This window comes from Lepisosteus oculatus, chromosome 7, assembly GCF_040954835.1.
Source record: "Lepisosteus oculatus isolate fLepOcu1 chromosome 7, fLepOcu1.hap2, whole genome shotgun sequence".
In the NCBI taxonomy this organism is placed as follows: Eukaryota; Metazoa; Chordata; class Actinopteri; order Semionotiformes; family Lepisosteidae; genus Lepisosteus; species Lepisosteus oculatus.
Window position 1 is genome coordinate 49,077,923 of NC_090702.1, and position 21,273 is coordinate 49,099,195.

Here is a 21,273-nt window from a genome sequence, read left to right on the forward strand (position 1 = left end):
AGAGAACCTAATGATCTAATTTCTGTACTTGCCTCTAGCTAGATTTTCATTTTAAAAAGATGGAGCAGGACTGCTTGTCAGTAGTGCAGCTGGCACAGGCAGGCGACACCCCGTCTCACCCAGTGACTGGGTGGCTCCTGGGATGGCAGGGACAGGGTCAGCACCAGGTTATTGCACCGGCCCGGGTAACACTGACCACCACGCTCGGCGGTCTGATACACTGCACAGAGAAGAAGAGAGTGATGGAGGGGGTGAAGAGGATTGGGAAAGGGAGAAAGAAGAGGGAGGGAAAGGAATGAGACCATCATGTTAGTATCAAGATTGCAAAACGCCAGCTTCATGTAGAATATATCACCACAAGTCAGCGACTGATACAAGCAGGTATAGTTTAAGACTGAGACCTACTTATTTTTCCAGTACAAGACAAAAAGAGGAGCAAGGGAAAAGAAGACACACAGTTTATGTCCTAAAAGAAGAAGAGGAAGGGAGAAAGAGGAGAGAGAGCAGTAACAGAAAAGAGGGAGAAGAAATAGCAGGAGAATTTATGTCCTGCTGAAGCCCTTGAGTGTGTGTAATACTATCTCACATCACTTTTTCTGGGTAGAGCACTGGTCTCCAGCACTTGTCCCTGAGGCTGTAAGCCTTCATCTTACATATCACCTGTTTTTATAGATTGGCAACAACTCCAAGCTACTGATGAATTAAGCAAGAATTCTGTGCAATCAGGAAAACTCTGGCCCTTTAGGGCTCAAAGGTACTCCGAATTTGGTCTCCAATTAAAATATATAAATTGACATGTCACCTACATTAGAATGAGTCTGAATTGTTCCATGTCTTCAGAAAGTGGTTCAGAATGTACAAGAGTTGGTGATTCCTGACTTAGGGAATGGGGAAGATTTCAGTGGGTGTGTGGGCAGGGCTAAGGGAGACTCAGTGGCAGTGTGGAGTGGGAGAGTGAAGGCTGCACGCTGTACCTGGGCAGATGTACACCTGGTCAGTTTCGGTCAGGCTGGACCTTTCACGGGGCCGCAGCCATATCTGAAGCACGGGGTTAAAGAAGACAGCAGAATAGGTGCCGTTTATTTAATATTTGTGCATTTGCCTTGCCCTACTGCTTTGATACAGTTCAAACTGAGAAACAAGGAAAAGGTCAGTTCCCGGTTTGGCTCTGTGGTGTGACTTCTTGCAAGGTAGGCTTCTTGACACAGTCAGGCCACAGAAGAACTGTGGTGGCAGCTCTGGTCATAAAGTTACAGATCTATCCATCCCTGCATTTTCTTTATCCAATTCTGGAGCCTATCCCAGCAAGCAACAGTTGCAAGGCAGGGTACACCCTGGATGGAACACCAGTCCATGACAGGGCAGACAAATACACAAGAGTTCACAACAAGACCAGTTTTCCCAGAAGGTAATTAACCTACCAGCATGTCTTTTGACCATGGGAGGAAGGCAGAACACCTGAAGACAACCCATGTGAATACTGCAAGAATATGGAAACTCCAGGCTGATAACACTCCACGAATTATACTGTAGGTATGTATATACAGTATCTCAGCTCAGGACCTCTCCCACTGTTCTCTACATTTCATTAACACATAGTTACCACTAGCCAGGTCTGGTGTCCAGCCTTTCTCTGAAAGGATACAACAGGCAGGCAATCGTACAGGATTTTTGGTAGGGACTCTCCTATTGCTCCCCTCTCCCGATCCCAGCGAGCTCCCTCCATGTACAGCCCATAGATATGTACACCATAGTTCTGGGAAAGAGAAATATATACAGTATATGGAAAGAGATTGTGACAGTACATACAGATCTATTGGGAGTATATATGTATACACAAAGAGAACCTTTTATTCATAGATATTTTTGTATCCTATGAGAAAATTATGGAATTAAGAAGGCAGTATGGAGTTAGTTGGAGGTCAACATAGTAATGGATCATATTCATGTGCAAGAGAACATAACCCACTTTAGATTTTCAAAACAAGCCTCAAATTTCTGCAACAAATTCTCAAAGTTATCAGTAACGATTAAATGAAGGCTATCATCTAGAAAAGAGAGTAAAATTTATGAGGAAAAAACAAAGCGAAATACTTTAGTGCTATCAGTTCTGTCATAACATGAGCTGTTCATGTGAACAAGTTGTAGCTCTGCGAAACAGTATGTGAGTATTCATTCCTACCTGATCAGAGAGGTTGGTGGAATCACTCTCAGGATCAGTCACAGTTTCTTCCTGAATCCTTGGGCACCTGTTGGGGTCACTGTCTCCTTCACTTTCTTTATTCGGGACAGTATCTCCCTGGCTCTCAGTGTCTGTCTCTGTGCTTGCCACTGACTCTCTCTCTCGACATGTCACTGCCACGCTGAAGCTCAGCTGGTCTACCGGCAGGTGGTGGTGGCGTGCATGGTTCTGTAGAGCCCCTGTCAGGAAAGCCTGAGGAAAATAGAACCCAGAGATCCAGAACTCCGAGGGAAGACCTCTGTCCACCCAGCTCTGGAAAACAAAAACACACACAGGACACTGCACATAACTTTACTGTCATCACAGGGCACTGCACATAACTTTATTGTTAACACACCTGACTATAATCACTGGGCACTGCAGACAACAGTACTGTTTACACATCTGACTGGAATCAAAACACACTTCACACAACTGTATTGTTAACACACCTGACTGAAATCGCAGGGCACTGCACACAAATGTACTGTTAACACACCTGGCTGTAATCACAGGGCCTGCACATAACTGTACTGTTAACACACCTGACTGGAATCACAACACACTGCACACAACTATATTGTTAACACACCTGACTGGAATCACAGGGCACAGCACATAGCTGTGCTGTTAACACACTTGACTGGAATCATAACACACTGCACAGTTTTTTATTATCATAGAAGGGCAATGACAACCCAATGAATTTCTTCAGAATCATCACTGAAACATGAACCAGGGGAGGGCTATGGGGATGTGCATTTAAAAATGAGAACAGGACATATTTCTCTACCTAAATGATTGTGAGAGCATGGAACACATCTCTCCAGAATGTTGTAGAAGCTTGTGTTCTTCTGAAGATTTCATAGCTAAGTGGAAGCCAGTAACTTTCTGGAAGCTCTAATAAAGCAGTCTAATACGTTCCTAGGGTTGCAATGATGTAATCAAAGCTTGACGAAAAGAAAGCCCAGAAGCCACGAGTGTCCCGAGCAATGCAAGCCATCTGTCCTCACTCTGTTTTTCCCATGCCACTAGGGTCAGGTCGTACCTGGAAGAACTGGAGCCGCTGCAGCAGGTCAGCGATGTAGCTGCCCAGGGGCTTGAGAGATGGGTATGAGCGGGCAGACCACAGGGCTGGCACCTGGACACAGAGGGAGGAAGAGGGAGTCACCACTCATCATCACATCAGCGCTAGTGCTCTTCCCACGCTCCGTACTCAGAGGGAACAGGAGAGGAGGAAGGATGGGAGATGGGAGAGAGGGAGAAAATTCAACAGGGAAAACAAACAAAAACATGAAAAAAATCTAGAAATGTTCATGTGAAATTCAAGTGCTTAAAGAAGAGTGCTAAAAAAACATGGGCAACAGTGGCCTCTGCCCCAGCAGGAATGTTTTGGAGTCACTGGAGCTATGGGCAGAACAACCAGAATTGATTTATACCGAGACAGTTTTAGGGTTAGGGCCGGAAGCAGAAGTCTTAGGTTTAGGATTGGGATACTGTAGTCTCCTCACATGAGCCTGGATACATAATAGTGATCCCCAAAACAACACCAGAATGCTGTGGGAATGCCCAGCCCAGTACAGAATGTCAGGGGTCAGGGGGTCAGGGGGTCGAGGGTCGAGGGTTGGGGGTCAGGGGTCGGGGGCAGTGGAGGGCAGGGCACCTTGCCCAGCAGCAGGCTGTTGGAGGTGTCCTCCAGCTCAGGGGTGATGAGCGTCTGTCCCCTCAGTGCGTGGCCCAGCTGTGTCAGACTGTCCCGCACTGTGCCCGTCAGCTGGTTGAAGCGCCCCAGCTCCTGCGTCAGCACCGCGTTCATCGACTCGGCGTGCCGAGGGGGGAGGCGCCGCTGGACACAGGAAGACGGGGGGAGGGACCGAGAATGGGACAGTTGGAGAGTTAGAGAATCAGACTGAAGATTTCTCTTCAGTCTCACATTGTTTTAATGAGAAGCTACTGAGATTAAGCCAGTCTCTCAAATAATTAGTTGCAATTTGCTGTAGCCCTGCCCAGTAACTGTAGACTTTTTTGCTTTTTCTTTGCCCTGACTGGACTGGCAACACAAAGATTTGGACTGTTAGATCATTGCATTTAAGCTTGAAATACTGCAGGTTCCTACCTCTAATAGAAGTGGTAATAATATACTCAATATTTTGTTTGATCAGTGGTAGTGTACCACAGCATTAATGACAGAGGGAAGAAGCCTCTCACCACGATGTCATCAGTGTTGAAGGCGGGAGGTATACGGGACAAGATGTCAGCAGCCAGCTCCGCCACCAGCTCACAAGAAGACCTGCCCACAGCACTCACCTGCGGACGGTAGCACACTCACAGCACAGACCCTGCACACAGAAACACCTTGCACAACACACGACACACAGCACTGACCTGTGGACGATAGCACACACACAGCACACACCCTGCACACAGAAACACACTGGACTCTAGATCCACACAGCACTGATGCAATATACAGTATGCAACAAATCATTCCTCCATTTTCCAACTGCTTCTTCCAATTCAGGCTCGCGAAGGAGCCAATTTCTATCTTGGCAAGCAACAGGCGAAAGGCAGGGTACACCCTCTATGGGACAGCACCAGCATGTCTTTGCACTGTGGGAGGAAACTAGAAACCTGGGAGACACTGCAATAACTACAAACCTGCCACTAGAGGCCGCCATATAGGGCCTCAAACACCTGTTAAATGCAGTTATTGAACTGCATGCAAGACAATCGTTGCAATAATTGTCAGAAAAGTGTGCACTCTCACATGGGAGTAACTCGTGGTTTATTTAGTAAAAAAAGAGGTCCACCAGTGTTAGTGGTGGTTGTGTGTGTGTGTGTGTGTTAGTGTTTGAGCTCATTCCAGTAACACCGGGAGCAAGGCAAGTTATTACCCTGAACGCCTTTTGTTTTACCAGCGTGTGTGTAAATCTGTTGAAATAAAGAGGGGGGAATCAATAATAAAGAGTCCTCTTGTACTCTCACCTCCCTGGGCAGCGTGCCCAGGATGCTCTCAAACAGCTGGCTGGTCTCTTTAGTTTCCTTGGCGATGCTGGCATTCTCATGCAGACCAAACACCTGGAAACACACAAGACTGGAATGAGGCCTCAGCGGACTCTGCCATCCATCACTTACACCCTTAGTACCACAGCGAGGCATTTCAAACACTATCGCTCACTCACGCCACCAATGTCAGTTACAGTCATTCTCGATGAGATGGCTATGGAGTCAAAAGAGGCGAGCAGAGGTTTATCCTGGAAGGTAAAAAGAAGTTAATCTACAAATTCTATGAGGGTTTTCAGAAAAGAAAGGGGCGAAAACTGCACTATCGTGGTATGCAAAACTGTAAGAGACAAAAAAGAGGCTATAAGCTGCAGTTTCACCCAAAGATGCTTCCATCAGGTATTGACTTAAGAGCATGAATACGTATGCAAAGCACATGTTTTAGAATTTAATCGTTTTGGCATTTTTTTCTGACATTTATCTTGTTTCATTCACACAAGTGTCCAATTTGAACCTGGGATGAACAATTTTCAACTTAAAAACTTTTCATCCTTTGCAATTCAACAGATCAGGACGTTGTTGGAAGGACATTTTGCAGGGCTCTGTGTGTTTTGTTCAGCTCCAGAGATGGAATAGTTGATTGCACTCGTGCTTTGCAGGCTGCATCCTGACATTGCAATCTGTCCAGATTCAAATTCCACTGAATTTTAGAAATCAGAATCTCTTCCCAGAACAAAATATCATAGTAAAATAGACATGAGATGGGATGGAAACTGACATGTAAATCTTTAATTTAATAAAAAAGCTCTGATGTAGAACATTGTCACTTTTACTTATTTAAAATTATAATAACTAGTTTACAATTCTATACCAAGCGTGACTGCAAGTGGACAATGAAGATGTTCTCGAGTCTGACCTCAGGGTGTTCACTCAGTGGCAGGCCCTTAATATACTCCAGGACCTCTTGAATGCCGCCCTCTGGTGGCAGGCGGTACACACCACTGGGAGAAAAGCTGTAATTGTGGTCACTGAGCAGCAGGGGGCAGTAGCAGGTGTTTAGCAGGCAGAGCAGCAGCCGGCGGTCGAAGTCATCGATGATGCGGCCCCCATAGTTACACTCTCCTGTCAAGTAGATCAGAGCTTCCCACGGCACCCTGCCAGTCTCACTCAGCAGCATCTGAAGGATGGAAAGACTCGACTGGTTTTATTTTACTAACACACTGACCTCAGAGCAGCACTATCTTTACTATAACGGGTGACCACAATTGTACAGAATACTCAAATTGAGGCCTTTGTCGCATGTTAGACAATCTTCACATCCCATCCTTCGATTCAAGTTCCAAATTTGTAATTCTAATTCTCTTGTTTATCCTAATGTTTTGTGTGCCCTTCCCCGCCGTATACAGAAAATGAATATGTATCAACATAAAGGCCTTTTTCATAGGTAGCCTCTTCCAGTTCTGTAAGTATAGTCTGTTTGTTTCAGGATCTAGGACCTGTGTACCCTCTAGTTTCCTGGCAGGCGATGCTGTGGGAATGCAGTAGGACAAGTGGGTACAGAACCCCCAGATGCCCTTTCTTAGAAACCCAGGGTCCTCCCCAACTTGCCCTCCTACCTGCAGCTGCCTGGCACTGATGTGGAGGTCGGAGTCGTTGAACTCATATGGTGCGCTCCAGCCCAGAGAACCGTACTGACAGCGCTCCTGAACCACACCGTGGAAAAAGCACAGTGCGAACAGCAGCCGGCCCCACTCCTGCAGAGAGAGAGATGCTTGCAGGAAAAACTGGCAAACAAGAGGGCGCAGAACCCCAAACCTCCCCTCCCAAACACCCCTGGATCCTCCCCACATCCTCCACCACACTCACAGCAGACCTGGTCAGGGAGTGAGCCTGCCGCAATGCAGTATGCTATTGGTCTATCCTTCTCTTCATTTTCTAACCACTTTATCCAACAGAGGGTCACAGCGGACCCAGAGCCCATCCCGGCAAGCAACAGGCACAAAGAGGGGTACACCCTGGACTGGACGCCAGTCCATCGCAGGGCACACACAAACACACACTCACACCAGGGCTAATTAACCTACCAGTATGTCTTTGGACCACGGGAGGAAACCTACACATACATGGGTAAAACATACAAACTACACATAGATTGTGCCCAGGAATTAAACTCAGGCCCCCAGCCCTGCGAGGCAGAAAGGCTAACCACTGTGCCTCAATACCTCTGCCATTTAAAGCCCTGGCTATAATTTTAAAAACAACTGTTGTGTACAAAAATCTTCACTTTTCTGTTCTCACTCTCTACCCCTGACCATCTTTCACTGCCTCCCCTCTTTTCTGTTTTTAATGAGCTAGAAAAAGCAGCACACATAGGAGACCCATGTGAACACAGGGAGAACATACAAACTCCATGCAGGTACCACCCCAGGAACTGAACCCAGAACCCCAGCACTGCAGGACTAACTACTGCCCCACTGTGCTGCCCCTATAATTGCTCTAAATATCTGGAAATGTACTGGAAGAGCAACTGTCTGCTCGTTGTTTTATGTCTGGCAGCACTGGGTCAGGCAGAGCACGAAAGAGCTCGAGAGACCCCTGTCCTGCTGCTGGTGGGCTCGGAGGTTGTGAGCGCGTGTGTCACTGGGCCCCACCCTCTGTGTGCTGCAGCTGCTGTAGAACTCGGGGTCCGAGATGGGGTGGGCGGCGTAGCAGCGCTGCATGCGGGCTCGCAGACCCCGGGGGGGCTGGCTGGTGATCTTCACACTGTCCCGCAGCAGGGCAGGCGGGAGAGCGGGGCAGGGGTAGGTGGTCAGCCAGAGGCGGAACGAGGGCTGAGGTCGCGTCGGGTCGGAGAGCAGCCCCTGGCACAGCTCCCCCAGCTCGCCCAGCCAGGCTCCGGCCAGGTGGCAGTTCTGTAACACCACCCAGCTCCCCTCCTCTGCAGCCTGGGGAGAGGAGGAGGGGGCAGAGGCGGGGTGAGACCGAGATGGGACCAAAGAAATCAACAGAGCCGTCTTCAAGTAAAGAGGAAAACACCAAACTGTTACATCCCCGGCATCCTGCACTGTCCCTTTAAGAAGGGGTAGACCTTTCCGGAACACCCGACTACTCACCCGGGTCATCGCCACACCCTCGGCACTTCCCAGTTTTAGGAAGCTATTGCAGATTACAAGCTGCTCAGTATTTTGGAATTTCCCTCTTTGTACTCAGTGCTTTCAGCTTGGATTGTGGATTCCTGGCTTCTGAACGTATTTTCCCCTCGACAACACTTAGTTTTGTGATTACAACAATTAGGACTTAGTTTTTGGCCGCTTTGGATCTTTATTTAACTGGCTTTTGGACTTTTCAGATTTTACTGGCTTCTGGTCTATGACTGGGATTTCGTTTCTGGCTTGTTTTTCCCGTTTTTTTTGGACTGTGGTTTTTCTCAATTTTGGTTGTATCTCTTTGGACTATGGATTTCGGACTTGGTTTTCTTCTCTGCACAGGATCCTAAACTCCTCTCCTGGTACTTACTGGCACGAACGTAACGCAAACCATGCTTTGAGTTTGAATCAGTTTGAACCTGCAAATAGAGCAGGAATGAAGGAGTAATAATAAGATAACAACACAGAGGAGCTGGGATTGAGAGAGAGTGTCGTATTGTAGCACTCTTGGGTTCACGTGGGTATGCGCCCTCGCTGCTACCGCCTCAGGTCAGCCCCCCACCGCTGGGGACTCGAACCTAGGCCTCCGCCATCACTCAACAGGGACCCAGCCCGTTGAGCTAAAGGGAGATCTCCCGTCTGCCCGGCGGCTGTGGTCCCTGCTATTCACAGGGAAGGCCGGTGACGTCACCGCTCTGGTAAGCCGGCTTGAACAACCTGCAATGGTGGCCGCACGCGTTACAGTATGTTGTGCAGTATGTCTACTGTATGTCTTATGATGCGTCTGTATTCTAAATGTCTGTAGATGTTGTGTCAATTGCATGTGCTTTGGCAACACTGTAATCCATCGGTCCTGCCAATAAAGCTGTTGGAATTGAGCTGTTTGAATTGAGTGCGGAGTGACGTTGGCCACTGACCTTCTCCATCAGCCTCCGCGCGATGTGCTCCTGGCCCTGGCCAAGAGACACACTGCACAGCACCGCTCCCTCTGGCCCTGCGGCACACACAGGCGGCGACAGTGACGCGAAGGGGTACAGGCATCAGGAGTTATGGGGTGGCAGGGAGGGAGTGAGGGAGATCAAAGGAGAAGAGGGGTATAAGCTAGTAAGACAGGAGAGGTTAGGGTTACAACTGGGCAGAGAGAAATATAAAAACATTTGTTTCTGCTGTCCTCAGCGTGGTGTTTTTTGTATTTTCTGTGACTTGGACAACAGGTTTCTCTCCAACACAACTGAATGTGAATTTAGAGAGGGAGACGGCAGAAATAAGGGGATATACCAGGGGGCAGGAACGAGGTGGAGGAGTAGGGTTGGGGGGGAGGCAGAAGAGCATACTGGGTCATAGTGGGCAAGAGGTGAGTATGGGTGGTGAGGGGGGGCGTACCGTGCTCTTGTGAAAATCTGTGCAGCACGGCCATGGGATCGGAGCCGGGGGACAGGAGAAACACCAGTGGGGTACAGTTGGAGGAGTCCGCAAAACTGCGCTGGAGGTCAAAGGTCGGTGGCTCAACGTAGGCCGGTCCCAAGTGGTCAGAAATGAACTGCAGGATAGCGGGTATAAGCTGCGAGAGGGACAGGGGGACGGAGACCCAGAAAGACAAGAGCAGTGAGAGAAGGAAAGAAAGAGAGGGGGAACAGAATGAGAAGGAGGGAGATAGGCAGGAGAGGAATGGAGAATGGTCAGGAATCCAAATCCAAAACTTAAGGGCAATAGGAAACATTCCAATGGATTTCTTGATTGGATATTACGCTGGTAGAACCACCGGATGAAAAGAGGCCTCTCCGGGAAGCATAAAAGGAGGTAATGTCCAGTTTAGCACAGTTAAGATGGAGGACCTAAATCACAAATTGCTGTCACCAGCCCCACCCCCCCAGCTTCGCAGCAAGTGAGAGTCTTCTTTAAAATCTAACCACTTCTAACACTCAACAAAAACAAGCCCCTGCTGTACCTTGTCGGGCCGCAGACAGCGTAGCACCAGCAGTCTCTGGAAGGGGGAGAGGGCATCCTGCCACGGCGTGGGCAGAGGCTGCAGGTTGGGCTGGGTGGCATCGTACAGCCTCCTCCACTCCTCCGTCTGAAACACAGAACTCAGGGCTGGTTCCTCTTCCTCTCACATTCAACCTCAAGTTCACGTCATGGTGCTTCTTTGAATTCAGCGATTCCCATTTCATATGCAGAGTTTATGATCTTCCTACTCGTATGTAGCTTGTCTACATTAAATGTCATCTGCCATGTGTTTGCTCAGCCTCCAATTTTATCTGTGTCCTTTTGAATGTCATTTTCTGTCTCTACAGTGCTTGGTACCACCTGCAAACCTAACTAGATTACTAACTTTAACTAACTAGTTACTAACCTAATTTACTTAACTAGAATCTAGATCATTTACAGTATAAAGATTAGGAACAGCAGTGGTCCAAGTACCGATCCCTGCAGTACTCCACTGATTGCTTCATCCCAGTTTGAACATTTACTCCTGTGTCTGAAATCTGAAACAGATAGTGTTACTTACATTGGCAGTAAAGTGTTCCTGGAGTCCAGAGAAGGCAGGCAGGGAAGACAGGCACACCAGCTCTCTCCAGGATGGCTCTTGAAGCCAGTCGGGGGCAGGGTTTGAGGGCGGGGCCTGTAGGGTCATGCCCCCGGTTAGCAAAAAGCCCCACTCGGCTTGGCCGACTTTCCCCTGGCCGCGCAGCAGACCCACACACAGCAGGAAGGAGAAGAGCAGCTTGTGCCTCTCGAACAGCGAGCGACACACCCTCTCGTACACACTGCAGGGAGAGACACAGGGGTATGATGGAAGGGAAAGCAGAGAGAGGAGCTCACCACCAAAGGTGATCTGGAGCTCACCACAATTTAGGATGGTACTGCTGAGACCACATTAGCAAAATGGTGAGTAAACCCATCTCATGGGTTCGATTTGGTGTGGGGAGCATGAGTTTGAGGTAGATAATTGGAGCAGTGCTTAGGGCCCAGCATCAGAGGGTTGTGGGTTCAAATCCTGGGTGGGTCACTGCTATTGCACCCTTAAGCAAGGTACTTAAAGTGCTCTAGTAAACAGTATAGTAATATTGTAAACATTAGCCCTGCCGTATAGACAGGTCTCCACTGTAATTGAAAATCTGTTCTCACTGCACAGTGCTGGGGGTAAACTAGTGCTTTGGCCGTGTGATTGTTTTGACATAGTGTGTGCTCTGACCTGGAGGTGAAGTGTGCGTTGAGGTGCTCTATCCTCTCCTGCAGGGCTGTGGCCCTCTGACTCTGACAGATGGAGGCACTGTAGAGCCTGAGAAACCAGCGCAGAGAGAATTGGTACGCGGGCTCCACCCGGGCCAGGTCCCACAGCACGAAGAACAGCAGACTGCACTGGCTGGACACCTGCACACAGAGGGCAGAGGGCAGAGGGGCTGGTCAGGATGTGCAGGCCCACAAGCACACAGCATGAGACACAGGAAGGCATGTAACCAAGGAATCACTGAGTTTGGAGAAGGCTTATTTTGTTTAATTGCTGCTGCATTATTATTAGGTTACTTGCTTATTGAGTGTAAGCGGTAATATTTCCTCAGTAATGTAAGCAGCATTATTTCCACACACCCGAAGAAGGCTCCACAGCCAAAACATTGTGTTTCCTTTCTTCTCTTTTCAGTATGGAATAAACCTTTTACTTGTTCCTTATTAGCCTACGCCTGCTGTTGCAGCTACTCTACCTACTTGAAATATTTCCTAGCGTATGTAGATCTTAACACCAAGGCTAGCGCGGGGGCAATGAGGGGGTCTGGTGTTCCTCACCGGCCGATACTCATCCCGTGTGGCCTCGATTTCTTTCTCGGTTGCTGCCGTGACTGTCTGGCGCTCCAGAATTTCACGAGCGAGAGAGCGACTGGAGGCCAGGACGGAGAGAGCACTCTCGTCCTCCAGGATGCTGCCCTGGCACCCTGAGAGCACTCGCAACACCTCCTCCTCTATCTCCTGCAGCTGCTTCCTGAGGGAGGACAAGAAACTCAGTACTCAGTCTTTACTCAGTCTGGGAGCAAAGAAAAGGCCGTAGCTTCACACTGCTCTGAAAGAAATACAGACCGAGCGATAAAGGGAAAGACAGAGAGACCACACTGTCTTCCTCCCTTGTGTATTTGTGCTTTGCACTGTGGCTGGCTGAAATCTGACTCCTCGTGCTACGACTGACCTGAGAGTCGCGCCCTCCTGGTACAGACGTGTCCGCGTCTCCTCCAGCTCCGGTCGCTCCTTGGCGGCCAAGATACCCAGGAGCTGCTCTTGCAGGCCCCGTGGGGTCACCATGAAGTTCACCAGGGTCACCTGAAAGGGGAAAGGTCACACTGTGGACAGGGTGGAGCTTCAACTACAGACAGCAGTGTCAGGCTATAATTATGTATATGGTTTATGAAGAAAACTACACTCTCAGAACCTAGGGCACGCCTCAGACGACAGCACGCCAACTTTGTAATTTGGACTAGTTAAGCAAACACTTTGGTCTAATTATGTCATAGACCACAGAAAGAGCAAAGGGTTGAATTACTGGATCCAGGGGTAATGGATGAAATCTTGGATCCAGGGATTGATGATTGAAATCTTAGAGCTATAGGTAAGCGGTTGAATTGTAGGATGCAGGGGTTAATGGTTGAATGATCAGATCCAGGGGGTGATGTTTGAAATCTAGGAGCTAGAGGTAAGCAGTTGACATCTGGAGGCGAGAGGTGTGGGTGTAGGTGGACCAGGTGCAGAGGTGGGGTTGTGTCTTACCTTGGCGGCGGTCTCAGGCAGGTAGTGTGGGTTGGGCAGGTGGGTGGTGAGGTAGAGTCTGAAGTGGGGGCTGTAGGGCAAGGTGGTCTCCCCAAGGATTAGGTAATCTACCCCTGCCTGCTGGAATGTCTGCTTCAGCATGAGGGGGTCCAGTACAGGGTCCAGCTCCTCTCCCAACCCCTCCAACAGGACAGGAGTCCCAAACTGAGGCAGAGGTGAGGGGTAGAAGACCACAGTGTGGGGGAGGAGGAAGTGTGGGTTAAAACTCGCTCAAGCATCCTGCAGTCATTATGATGTCGAAGCGCATGAATTTCCCTTGTGGCTGATGACAAGATGACACGCAAGGTTATTTCGTTTAATTTCAGCAGCCATTTTCTGCCCAGATAGATACTCGATATAGCAATATTCTCAAAGACGTCTTGTAGGTTCTACGTTTCACTAAGCGACTGATTCAGAACTAACAAAAAAATTGTGAAACTGATTTCAATGAAGAGAGTGGGATCAGAAAGAGAATGAGTATCAAAGGGGGCTCTCAGGCACTTATCCAACCCTGAAACACGTGCATACTGTATATCTGTGAAACAGTGGACATATGGACAGCTAAGGGAGGCAGTAATGACATATACTCAGATACTGAGTATAAGATCCTCGAAATGAATTTCAGAAATACATACAGTAATATACAGGTGCAATCAGAAGCACTGTAGATAAATGTGCATTCATAGAAATCAGGGGTAAGAAAGTACTGGACCTTCTCAATTATACCAGCGCAAGTAGTTGGAAAATCCACTTCTTAATCACATAACTGGAATTATTAGTTTAAATAGACAAAGGGATGTGTGTTCCAAAAAATGTACTGTAGCGTAAATAATTTCAGGGTGCAGTATTTCAATACTGCAGGTACAGATAAGCACTTACAGAATGTAGGCAGTTGAATAACAAGAGCAGGTAGACACAAAGTCAGATGATAGCTGGGGGCTGCGGTCAGAGACAGTCAGAAACAGAGAATGAGCTTTAATATGGTAAAGCCCAGCTGGTACCCACACTGGCCTGTAGCTGTACTGACCTGTATGCAGTTGCCTAGGGTGCGGAGGTAGCCCCTCTCCCCAGCCCGACAGACCTGAAGCTGGCTGTCTCTCTCCATGGTCTTGATCCACAGCCCAGCCTGGCCCTCAGGGTCCAGCAGCAGGGGCCAGCGCTCAGCGTGACGCACGATCAGGGCGTTATCCACCGAGAACCTGGGGGGGAGGGGTGGTCAGGGTGAGACAGAGCTGGGGCTGGGGCTCAGGCACCATGGTGTGGGCAGAAAGTAAGAAAATGCTGAGAGAAAAGGACACGAGGACAAAAGGAGCAGGTAGGTAGGTCCCTTTTTAGGCCATAAAGGCCAATGGGGGGCAAGGGTCACAATTTTTCCTCAACCATCCAAGACTGGAGGTGGAGGTGATGTGGTCAGCATCATGCTCCAGCCAGTCTATTAGCCCCAGTACTCATTTGGAAAGCAGGCTGATTTGACCTGGGAGCCATCTGGAAGGAATTAGAGCAAGTTACATCACTTGCCCCTACCTGGGATTGAACCCAGGACCTTCCAGACTTCCAGCAAGTCTGAACTACCACAGCTCCAACATAAGGAGCATAAGAAGAAAAAAATATTTTATATAGCACCTTTCATGTCAGGGCATCTCAAAGAAATATATAATTAGGTTAGAATAGAGGACAAATAACAAAGAATAACACAATAAACACAGAACAAAAGCTATATACAATTAAATTAAAAATAATGTAGTTTAGGTTTCAAAAACAGACAGAGGGTTGGAATCTCACACAGATTCCAAGAGCTTAATAAGTAAATAAGGAGCCAGATTATTTAGGATGCCGTAAATCAGGTGAAGGATTTTAAAACCAAACCTAAAATTTAGAGGAAGCCAGAAGAGGAAGGCCCTAACAGTTGTGATGAGCTTGTAGGACCTAGTGTAGGTCTTGTTAATGCTGTAGCCTATAGAATAAAGGCTCACTGTGGGGGATCCTCTGTTTCGGGGTAACACAGGCACAGTGCTCAGGCGGACTGAAGGACTCACGTGTCTCGAGGCAGGCCACACTGCTGCCACTCTAGGATGGTGTGGGGGTCACCCAAGGTAGAGGACAAAGAAAAGTGGGGCGACACTGGCACTTGCTGACGCACGCACTGGGACTGCCATTCGGACAACACCTCCTGAGTGAGAGACAAGGAGGAGAGGGAGCAGGGAAGGTGGGAATGGGAAAGAGGTGGCAGAGAAGAGGAAACGGGGAAGCGGGGGAGAAGAGGACGAATGACGTATCCATTTGATTGATTGATCAAACCAATTTATGGATGTTACTCAACATCCACACACCATAGCCTTTGGATTTAAATGACCAGAAACTGAATGACTGTTGACCTCCCGTGTCCACTCCAGGACTCCAGGGTGCCGCCTGCCTAAAGTGAGTGGGAATGAGAAAGAGGAGGAGAAAGGAAGGGCGAGAGGCCCCCACCTGTCTGAAGCCAGGGGTGAAGGGCCCCAGATAGGCCACCATGCCAGCGCTCAGCAACACATCTCCTGCAATGTTCTGGTACGAGTCCCCAAGACGACTGGCCACCTCCTGCCAGCGCTCCCTCTCCCCCCCGAGACTGCTGATCAGCCTCTCCGCACGCTGCAGCTTCAGCCTGGAAGAACACAGAGACCATTGACACACCAGCAGGATTCCAGCTGCATTTGGGGAATACAGAGCACTGTTAACAGGCAGATCCACACAACAGCAGGATTCGCAGTACTTTTTAGGAATACAGTGTGTTTTAAACAGAGACGTCCACACACACCAGCAGGATTCCAGCTGTGTCTGGGGAATACGGTGTGTTTCAACAGGCACATCCACACACCAGCAGGATTCCAGCTGTGTCTGGGGAATACAGTGTGTTTCTAACAGGCACATCCACACACCAGCAGGATTCCAGCTGTGTCTGGGGAATACAGTGTGTTTCTAACAGGCACATCCACACACCAGCAGGATTCCAGCTGTGTCTGGGGAATACAGCGTGTTTCTGACACCTCTGAATCCCTCCCCTCCTCTCTCCCCTGACTGGCCTGGTGTGTGTGATGCTGTCCTGGAGCTGGCTTCTCTCCTGCAGCTGGCGTGCCAGTCTCTCCTGCAGCCCCGCCAGTCTGTCGGTCACGGCACTGAGCTCCGATCTGGCGGCTGCCAGTTTTGCCTGCTGTTCTTCGAGCTCTGTCTGTGCCACGCTCAGACAGGCCCTCTTTGGTGCCACAATCTGAGACGATACATATACACACCACTTCAGATGATGTCTCATTGTGATGAACTACAACTGACGCAGACTTTTTTTAAGCGAATATTTTGATCAGAACCTCATCAAATTTATTGTGAAAGACATTAAACGTCCATGAACCCCCCCCACCCCAGAAACTAAAATGTTTTGATTGCATAAGTATTTTGTTACGGCACACTTAAATTAATTTGGGAGCACAAAATTCCCTTTTCACCAAAACTGGAATTGTAATTCAGCGTATTGGGACATGTTTGTCAAGGGGTGAATACTTTTGCAAGATGCAGTATATTGATAAGTGTCTATGTCTACTGTTCTGTGTTGTTTACTGTATGTGAATATTTGCTAATTGGTTCATCTGTAGTTTGATTTCCTCACTGTAGCCAATCAGTAAACAGAGGTAATGTTTTCTTCAAAGTCCTTTTGATTGGTCTGTTTTATATACATATTTTTTTTTCATTACACCACAGCTATTAATTACTTATTGCAGTTAATTGATGTCCGCAGTTGTCCTTTAGAAACACAGTAATGGACTGATCAGTCCAGTTGAATTGAGTTATACTGCATGTGGAGAAAAAGGAGAGAGGCCCTACCTTGGCCACTCTGTCATAGACCTCTATGGCCCTGACCCAGCTGCACAGCCCCTCACAGGCAGAAGACACTGCTCGGATTGCTGCAGGCTGGAACTCCTCACTGGAGATGAAATCCCGTCTGATCTGGGCCATCACACGTGGTGGGATGTTGTCCTTGTCAAAGTCCTGGGTCGCAACAGTCCAGGCCAGAATCAGTCATGCACAACATGTAACACATTCACTGACAGGCTAAAAACAATTGTAGAGCCAAGCCCTGTCAGTGTTGAACATAGAAGACTATGAAGGAACCTGATACCAATTTTCAAAATCCTCAGCTGATCCTCTTCGGAATCAACAGTGAAACATGAACCCGAAGACATCCGTGGAAACTACTGTAGGCGGAAGTACATTAAAACTGAGAACATGAGGCACTTAGTTACCCAAAGGGTTATGGGAGTATGAAACAAGCCACTCAGCCATGTTGTTGAAGCCAATATCTTGCCTGCCTTCAAGAAAAAGCTGGGTGAAATCCTTGGATCAATTGACTACTAAATATGAAAAATGCATGATGGGACGAAAGGACCCCTCTTGCTCGTAACCCTTCTCATGCTACTCTCCAGGAATAGCTGCTACCCCTGCACTCCTGTGTCTCTATTACTCACACAGTCATCAGGAAGGCCCCATTAATGTGATCTGCCCCACGTATTGTCTTCATTTCTTATTTGCTTTGGGACAGGAAGCAAACCAGACAACAAACTAAGAGAAATCTAATGGAGATTCATGAAGTTGCTCAAATTTTCAAACGGAGACCAGCAAACGGCCTTACACCATATACTCAGTGCCTAGCAAAATAGCCATCTCTGAGTGGCCTGTTCTCAACACAAAATGTTTTGTTTAAATATTCGAACTTCTCAGAATATATTCTCAGCTCTCAGAGGTGGTACCTTCAGAGATTCTAGGAACTTCATGTCCCCCAGCGTCTTCTTGGCGGCAGGCCAGTAGTCGTCAGTGCTCCTCCCCACGCTGTCCACCCTCTTCTCTGGCTTGATGCCCTGCCATACAGAAGGTCAAGAAATGGGCTCTCAGTTTCATTGGCCTCCCCTGTCTCCCTCTGCTGTACCTCTTTCCCAACTGCTCAGACCTAAGCATTAGTCCAAACTGCCTCCCTGTCTCAGCTCTAACCTCTAGCCTGCACTCCCCATTGTCTCAGCCCCACTACACGCTGGGAGGGCAGTTTCTGTTAATCTGAGTCCTCACTTCCATCACCTGGTGATCCACCCAGCCTCTGTCTCTGAAGTGTAATGTGTTCCACTGCCTACTGCTACGTAACTCAGCATTTCACAATTTTTTCTATGTTGTTGTCAACACTACAGCACAGACACTGATGAATGAGGACTGCAGGGTGAGCGCCCCCTACTGGCCCCACGAACACCTCTTCCAGCAGCGACCTTAGCTTTCTCCCATCCAGGTACTGACCAGGCTCACACCTGCTGGGCTTCAGTGGGGCTGCCAGGTGGGAGCTGCAGGGTGATTGGGCTCACCAGCATCCCTGCAGGAATCCTATGATTTGTGGAAGGGGTGGGCCGCTGGGCCACGATATTGGGAAGCCACGTATGTATTAGCGAATTAATGTGTTTTTGTTCTCTAATTAACACACAAAGAAGCGCAATCGACCTATTGATTCCACAATATCTGTGCTGAGGCAGCGCCCTCTCCGTCAGGTCCCAACTTGTTCTAACGCCCACTCCTAGCCACTGTGCGGTACCCGCTCTCCTGTCTGACCCCCTGGGCTGCGTCCCAGCCAGGCCCGCCCTGACCTTGAGCACGCACACGGCTGCCAGGGTGATGCGCACGCCCGCTGGGGGGTTCTGCATGGTCTTGACCAGCGTGATGTCACTGCCCCTCAGCGTGTCCAGGGCTGCCACCGCCGCCTCCAGGGCCGGCAGGGCCACACTCAGCTGCTGCTCGCACTCCTCCTGCAGGAGAGAGGGGGGGAGGCGAGTGGGTGTCAGGGAGGGGGAGATGGATTTTCGATGTGTTAGGTTATGTAGGAAAGATCTACAAAATAACTCCATCATGGAAACATCTGGCATCGGAATACGTTAAAACACAACCCCCAGGGAAAGTTTTGACGTAACTTCGTTCTTCTCCTTGGCGGTACCTTGATGCTCTGAGCCTCCAGGGCTGCGCTGTTGGCCGTGGCCTCATCGGCCTCCACTTCTCTTTTCACGGCCTCAACCTCACGCGTCTCTTTGGCGATAACCCCCAGCAGCTCTTCGGTCTCTGCGCTGCGCTGCACCAAGAGTGGCTCCAGCTCCTTCAGCTCCTGCTGCATCTCGGCGATCTGCAAAACGCACAGCGCTCCCTGCTGTTACACCACCGGTACTACAGCCCACTGAATTGCCATCGTTCTATTGCAAGCTCAGTCCTTGGTGGACACACTGCCAATGGCTTTCAATCCATCTGCAGTCACCCTTAATTTAACTAATAATCTATGCAAGGGAATCTATTAAACCCATGAAAATCATTTTAATAATCTGAACTCCAAACGGATCATGGGCCATTTTAATTCATTACATAATTAGCTCAATTAAGACCTCCAAATGAACAAGCTGATCCAGAGTCTTTTGAGAATGGAGTTTTGGAAATTTGCACAAAAGTGAGAGACTAACCTGTGCAGACTTCCCTGACCTAGTGAGATTCCGGATGAGGAAGTAAGTGAGGTGGAGGGACTGACCTGTGCAGATATATACAGGTATGGGTTTTGGCCTGGCAGTGAGGCTGAGTGAGTCAGTCGGACAGTGTGAGGCAGAGCTGCAGGGGTTACCTGTGTCGAGGCGAGGTCCAGTCTCTCCAGCCCAGTGAGGTAGCGCTCTCTGTCGGTCAGCAGCTCCAGACGCTGTCTCTCCAGGAGGCTCCGAAAGGTCTTCAGCAGCTCCAGGTAGGAATTGGGAGTCACATAGGTTCTCCTTTGCAGGGAGGCATAAAACCTACAAAGAGCACCAAGCAACTAACCAAAGAACTATGGTTGATGGGCATTGTATTTCACCTTTGAAATGGAACAAAACAGAGTCCTAAAACATCATACCTGATAATCTGGTCTACAGTTGGTTATGCCTGCCTGTGCACCACAGAGGACTATTCTGTCTGTCCATTGCTATGCAATATTTGGCTCAAGGCGACAGTCAGATGGGCTGTCAATCAGTGCAGACTCTGCAGTGCAGTTACACATGTGATTCAACAGCTCCCTGCGGTTTGATTTGCTTGAGAATTGGACTTTTCTCTAGTGAAATGTGTCGGACTTGATATTAAGCAATGGTAAAAGATTTACAGCGGGAAAACAATTATTATCTTACTGTTACTAATGGACACAAAATTCCACACACTGACCAAACACATACCTAACTGTCGTGGGACAAGTCTGAGCGCACTGATTGACCCGCTGTGCCGGACCGCACTGACAAACACACTGATCAGTAGCGATTATTGGCGATCGTCACCTCTCAGACAGAGCAGCAACACTCTGGTGGATGTATTTACACAGGAAGACTGCTCCTGCCCGCACTTCCTGCGAGAGCTCCACATCATCCAGGAAGTGACATGCCACCTTCTGCAGGGCGTCGTCTGGCCAGGCCTGGGAAGAGAGATCAGAGAGGGTAAAGAAGGACAGAGGATGAGGAGAGTAGTGAGACAGAGATGGAAACAGACGTTTAGAGGATCACGGTTCAAGGAAGAGAGCGGAATTGAGCTCAGAGATTAGACACGGGTCCAGAAGAACAGCAGCGAGCGGGATCGAGAGGTTCACTGTAACCTGGAAGTAGTCAATGGTGCAGCAGTTGAGGAGGGCCGGGGCTCGACGCAGACGGTCTCGCAGGGTTGAGCCACTGGGACTGAAGGCCAGGACCACAGTGAGGAGAGAGCGAATACGCTGCACAAACGTGGTGTATAGAGAGGCTGGGGACTGTCCCTGAGTGGAAGAGAGCTGCTGCATCTGATTAAGAGAGGGAAGCATAGTTGCGTTATAACAGCACTGGGTCAAAGTTGAAGATGTATTTCTAAAATATGCATTAAAAATCTCAGTACAATAATGCTGTGGAATCGGCTGCACCGTCTATTGTATTGCTTTAGAAATTAGAGCCTTCCCATAACCCACTTCATCAGAAAGAAAACTGAAAATTGCTTAATAGGTTGAATGAAAGTATGAGAGAGAACAGCAAGTAGAATTCAGACGAGGTGAAGAGAGAGACACTTCGAGAGAAACAAAGTAAAGAAGTCATA

At 48.7% G+C, this 21,273-nt stretch overlaps 1 protein-coding gene across 4 annotated transcripts in view; it reads right to left on the bottom strand.

Moving 5' to 3' along the window:
- Positions 1–21,273, bottom strand: part of LOC102688582 (dynein axonemal heavy chain 3-like) — a 238,715-nt gene that overhangs the window by 2,900 nt on the left and 214,542 nt on the right. For 3 of the 4 annotated variants that reach the window (XM_069192669.1, XM_069192670.1, XM_069192672.1), the window contains 30 exons: positions 20,807–20,986; positions 20,496–20,629; positions 19,823–19,985; positions 19,157–19,339; positions 18,813–18,971; positions 17,940–18,047; positions 17,017–17,181; positions 16,224–16,408; positions 15,634–15,805; positions 15,201–15,334; positions 14,192–14,363; positions 13,126–13,329; positions 12,551–12,681; positions 12,157–12,349; positions 11,567–11,745; positions 10,880–11,138; positions 10,319–10,444; positions 9,754–9,931; positions 9,288–9,364; positions 7,876–8,169; positions 6,841–6,978; positions 6,141–6,401; positions 5,207–5,299; positions 4,430–4,528; positions 3,885–4,067; positions 3,270–3,362; positions 2,183–2,494; positions 1,646–1,756; positions 975–1,038; positions 33–220 (listed from right to left, as the gene is read on the bottom strand). In XM_069192669.1, coding sequence (XP_069048770.1) covers positions 78–220; positions 975–1,038; positions 1,646–1,756; positions 2,183–2,494; positions 3,270–3,362; positions 3,885–4,067; positions 4,430–4,528; positions 5,207–5,299; positions 6,141–6,401; positions 6,841–6,978; positions 7,876–8,169; positions 9,288–9,364; positions 9,754–9,931; positions 10,319–10,444; positions 10,880–11,138; positions 11,567–11,745; positions 12,157–12,349; positions 12,551–12,681; positions 13,126–13,329; positions 14,192–14,363; positions 15,201–15,334; positions 15,634–15,805; positions 16,224–16,408; positions 17,017–17,181; positions 17,940–18,047; positions 18,813–18,971; positions 19,157–19,339; positions 19,823–19,985; positions 20,496–20,629; positions 20,807–20,986 — 4,893 coding nt within the window. In that variant the 3' untranslated portion in view covers positions 33–77. Of the gene's footprint in view, positions 1–32; positions 221–974; positions 1,039–1,645; positions 1,757–2,182; positions 2,495–3,269; positions 3,363–3,884; positions 4,068–4,429; positions 4,529–5,206; positions 5,300–6,140; positions 6,402–6,840; positions 6,979–7,875; positions 8,170–9,287; positions 9,365–9,753; positions 9,932–10,318; positions 10,445–10,879; positions 11,139–11,566; positions 11,746–12,156; positions 12,350–12,550; positions 12,682–13,125; positions 13,330–14,191; positions 14,364–15,200; positions 15,335–15,633; positions 15,806–16,223; positions 16,409–17,016; positions 17,182–17,939; positions 18,048–18,812; positions 18,972–19,156; positions 19,340–19,822; positions 19,986–20,495; positions 20,630–20,806; positions 20,987–21,273 lie in introns of those variants that run through there. The other variant, XM_069192671.1, reaches the window with a different exon arrangement.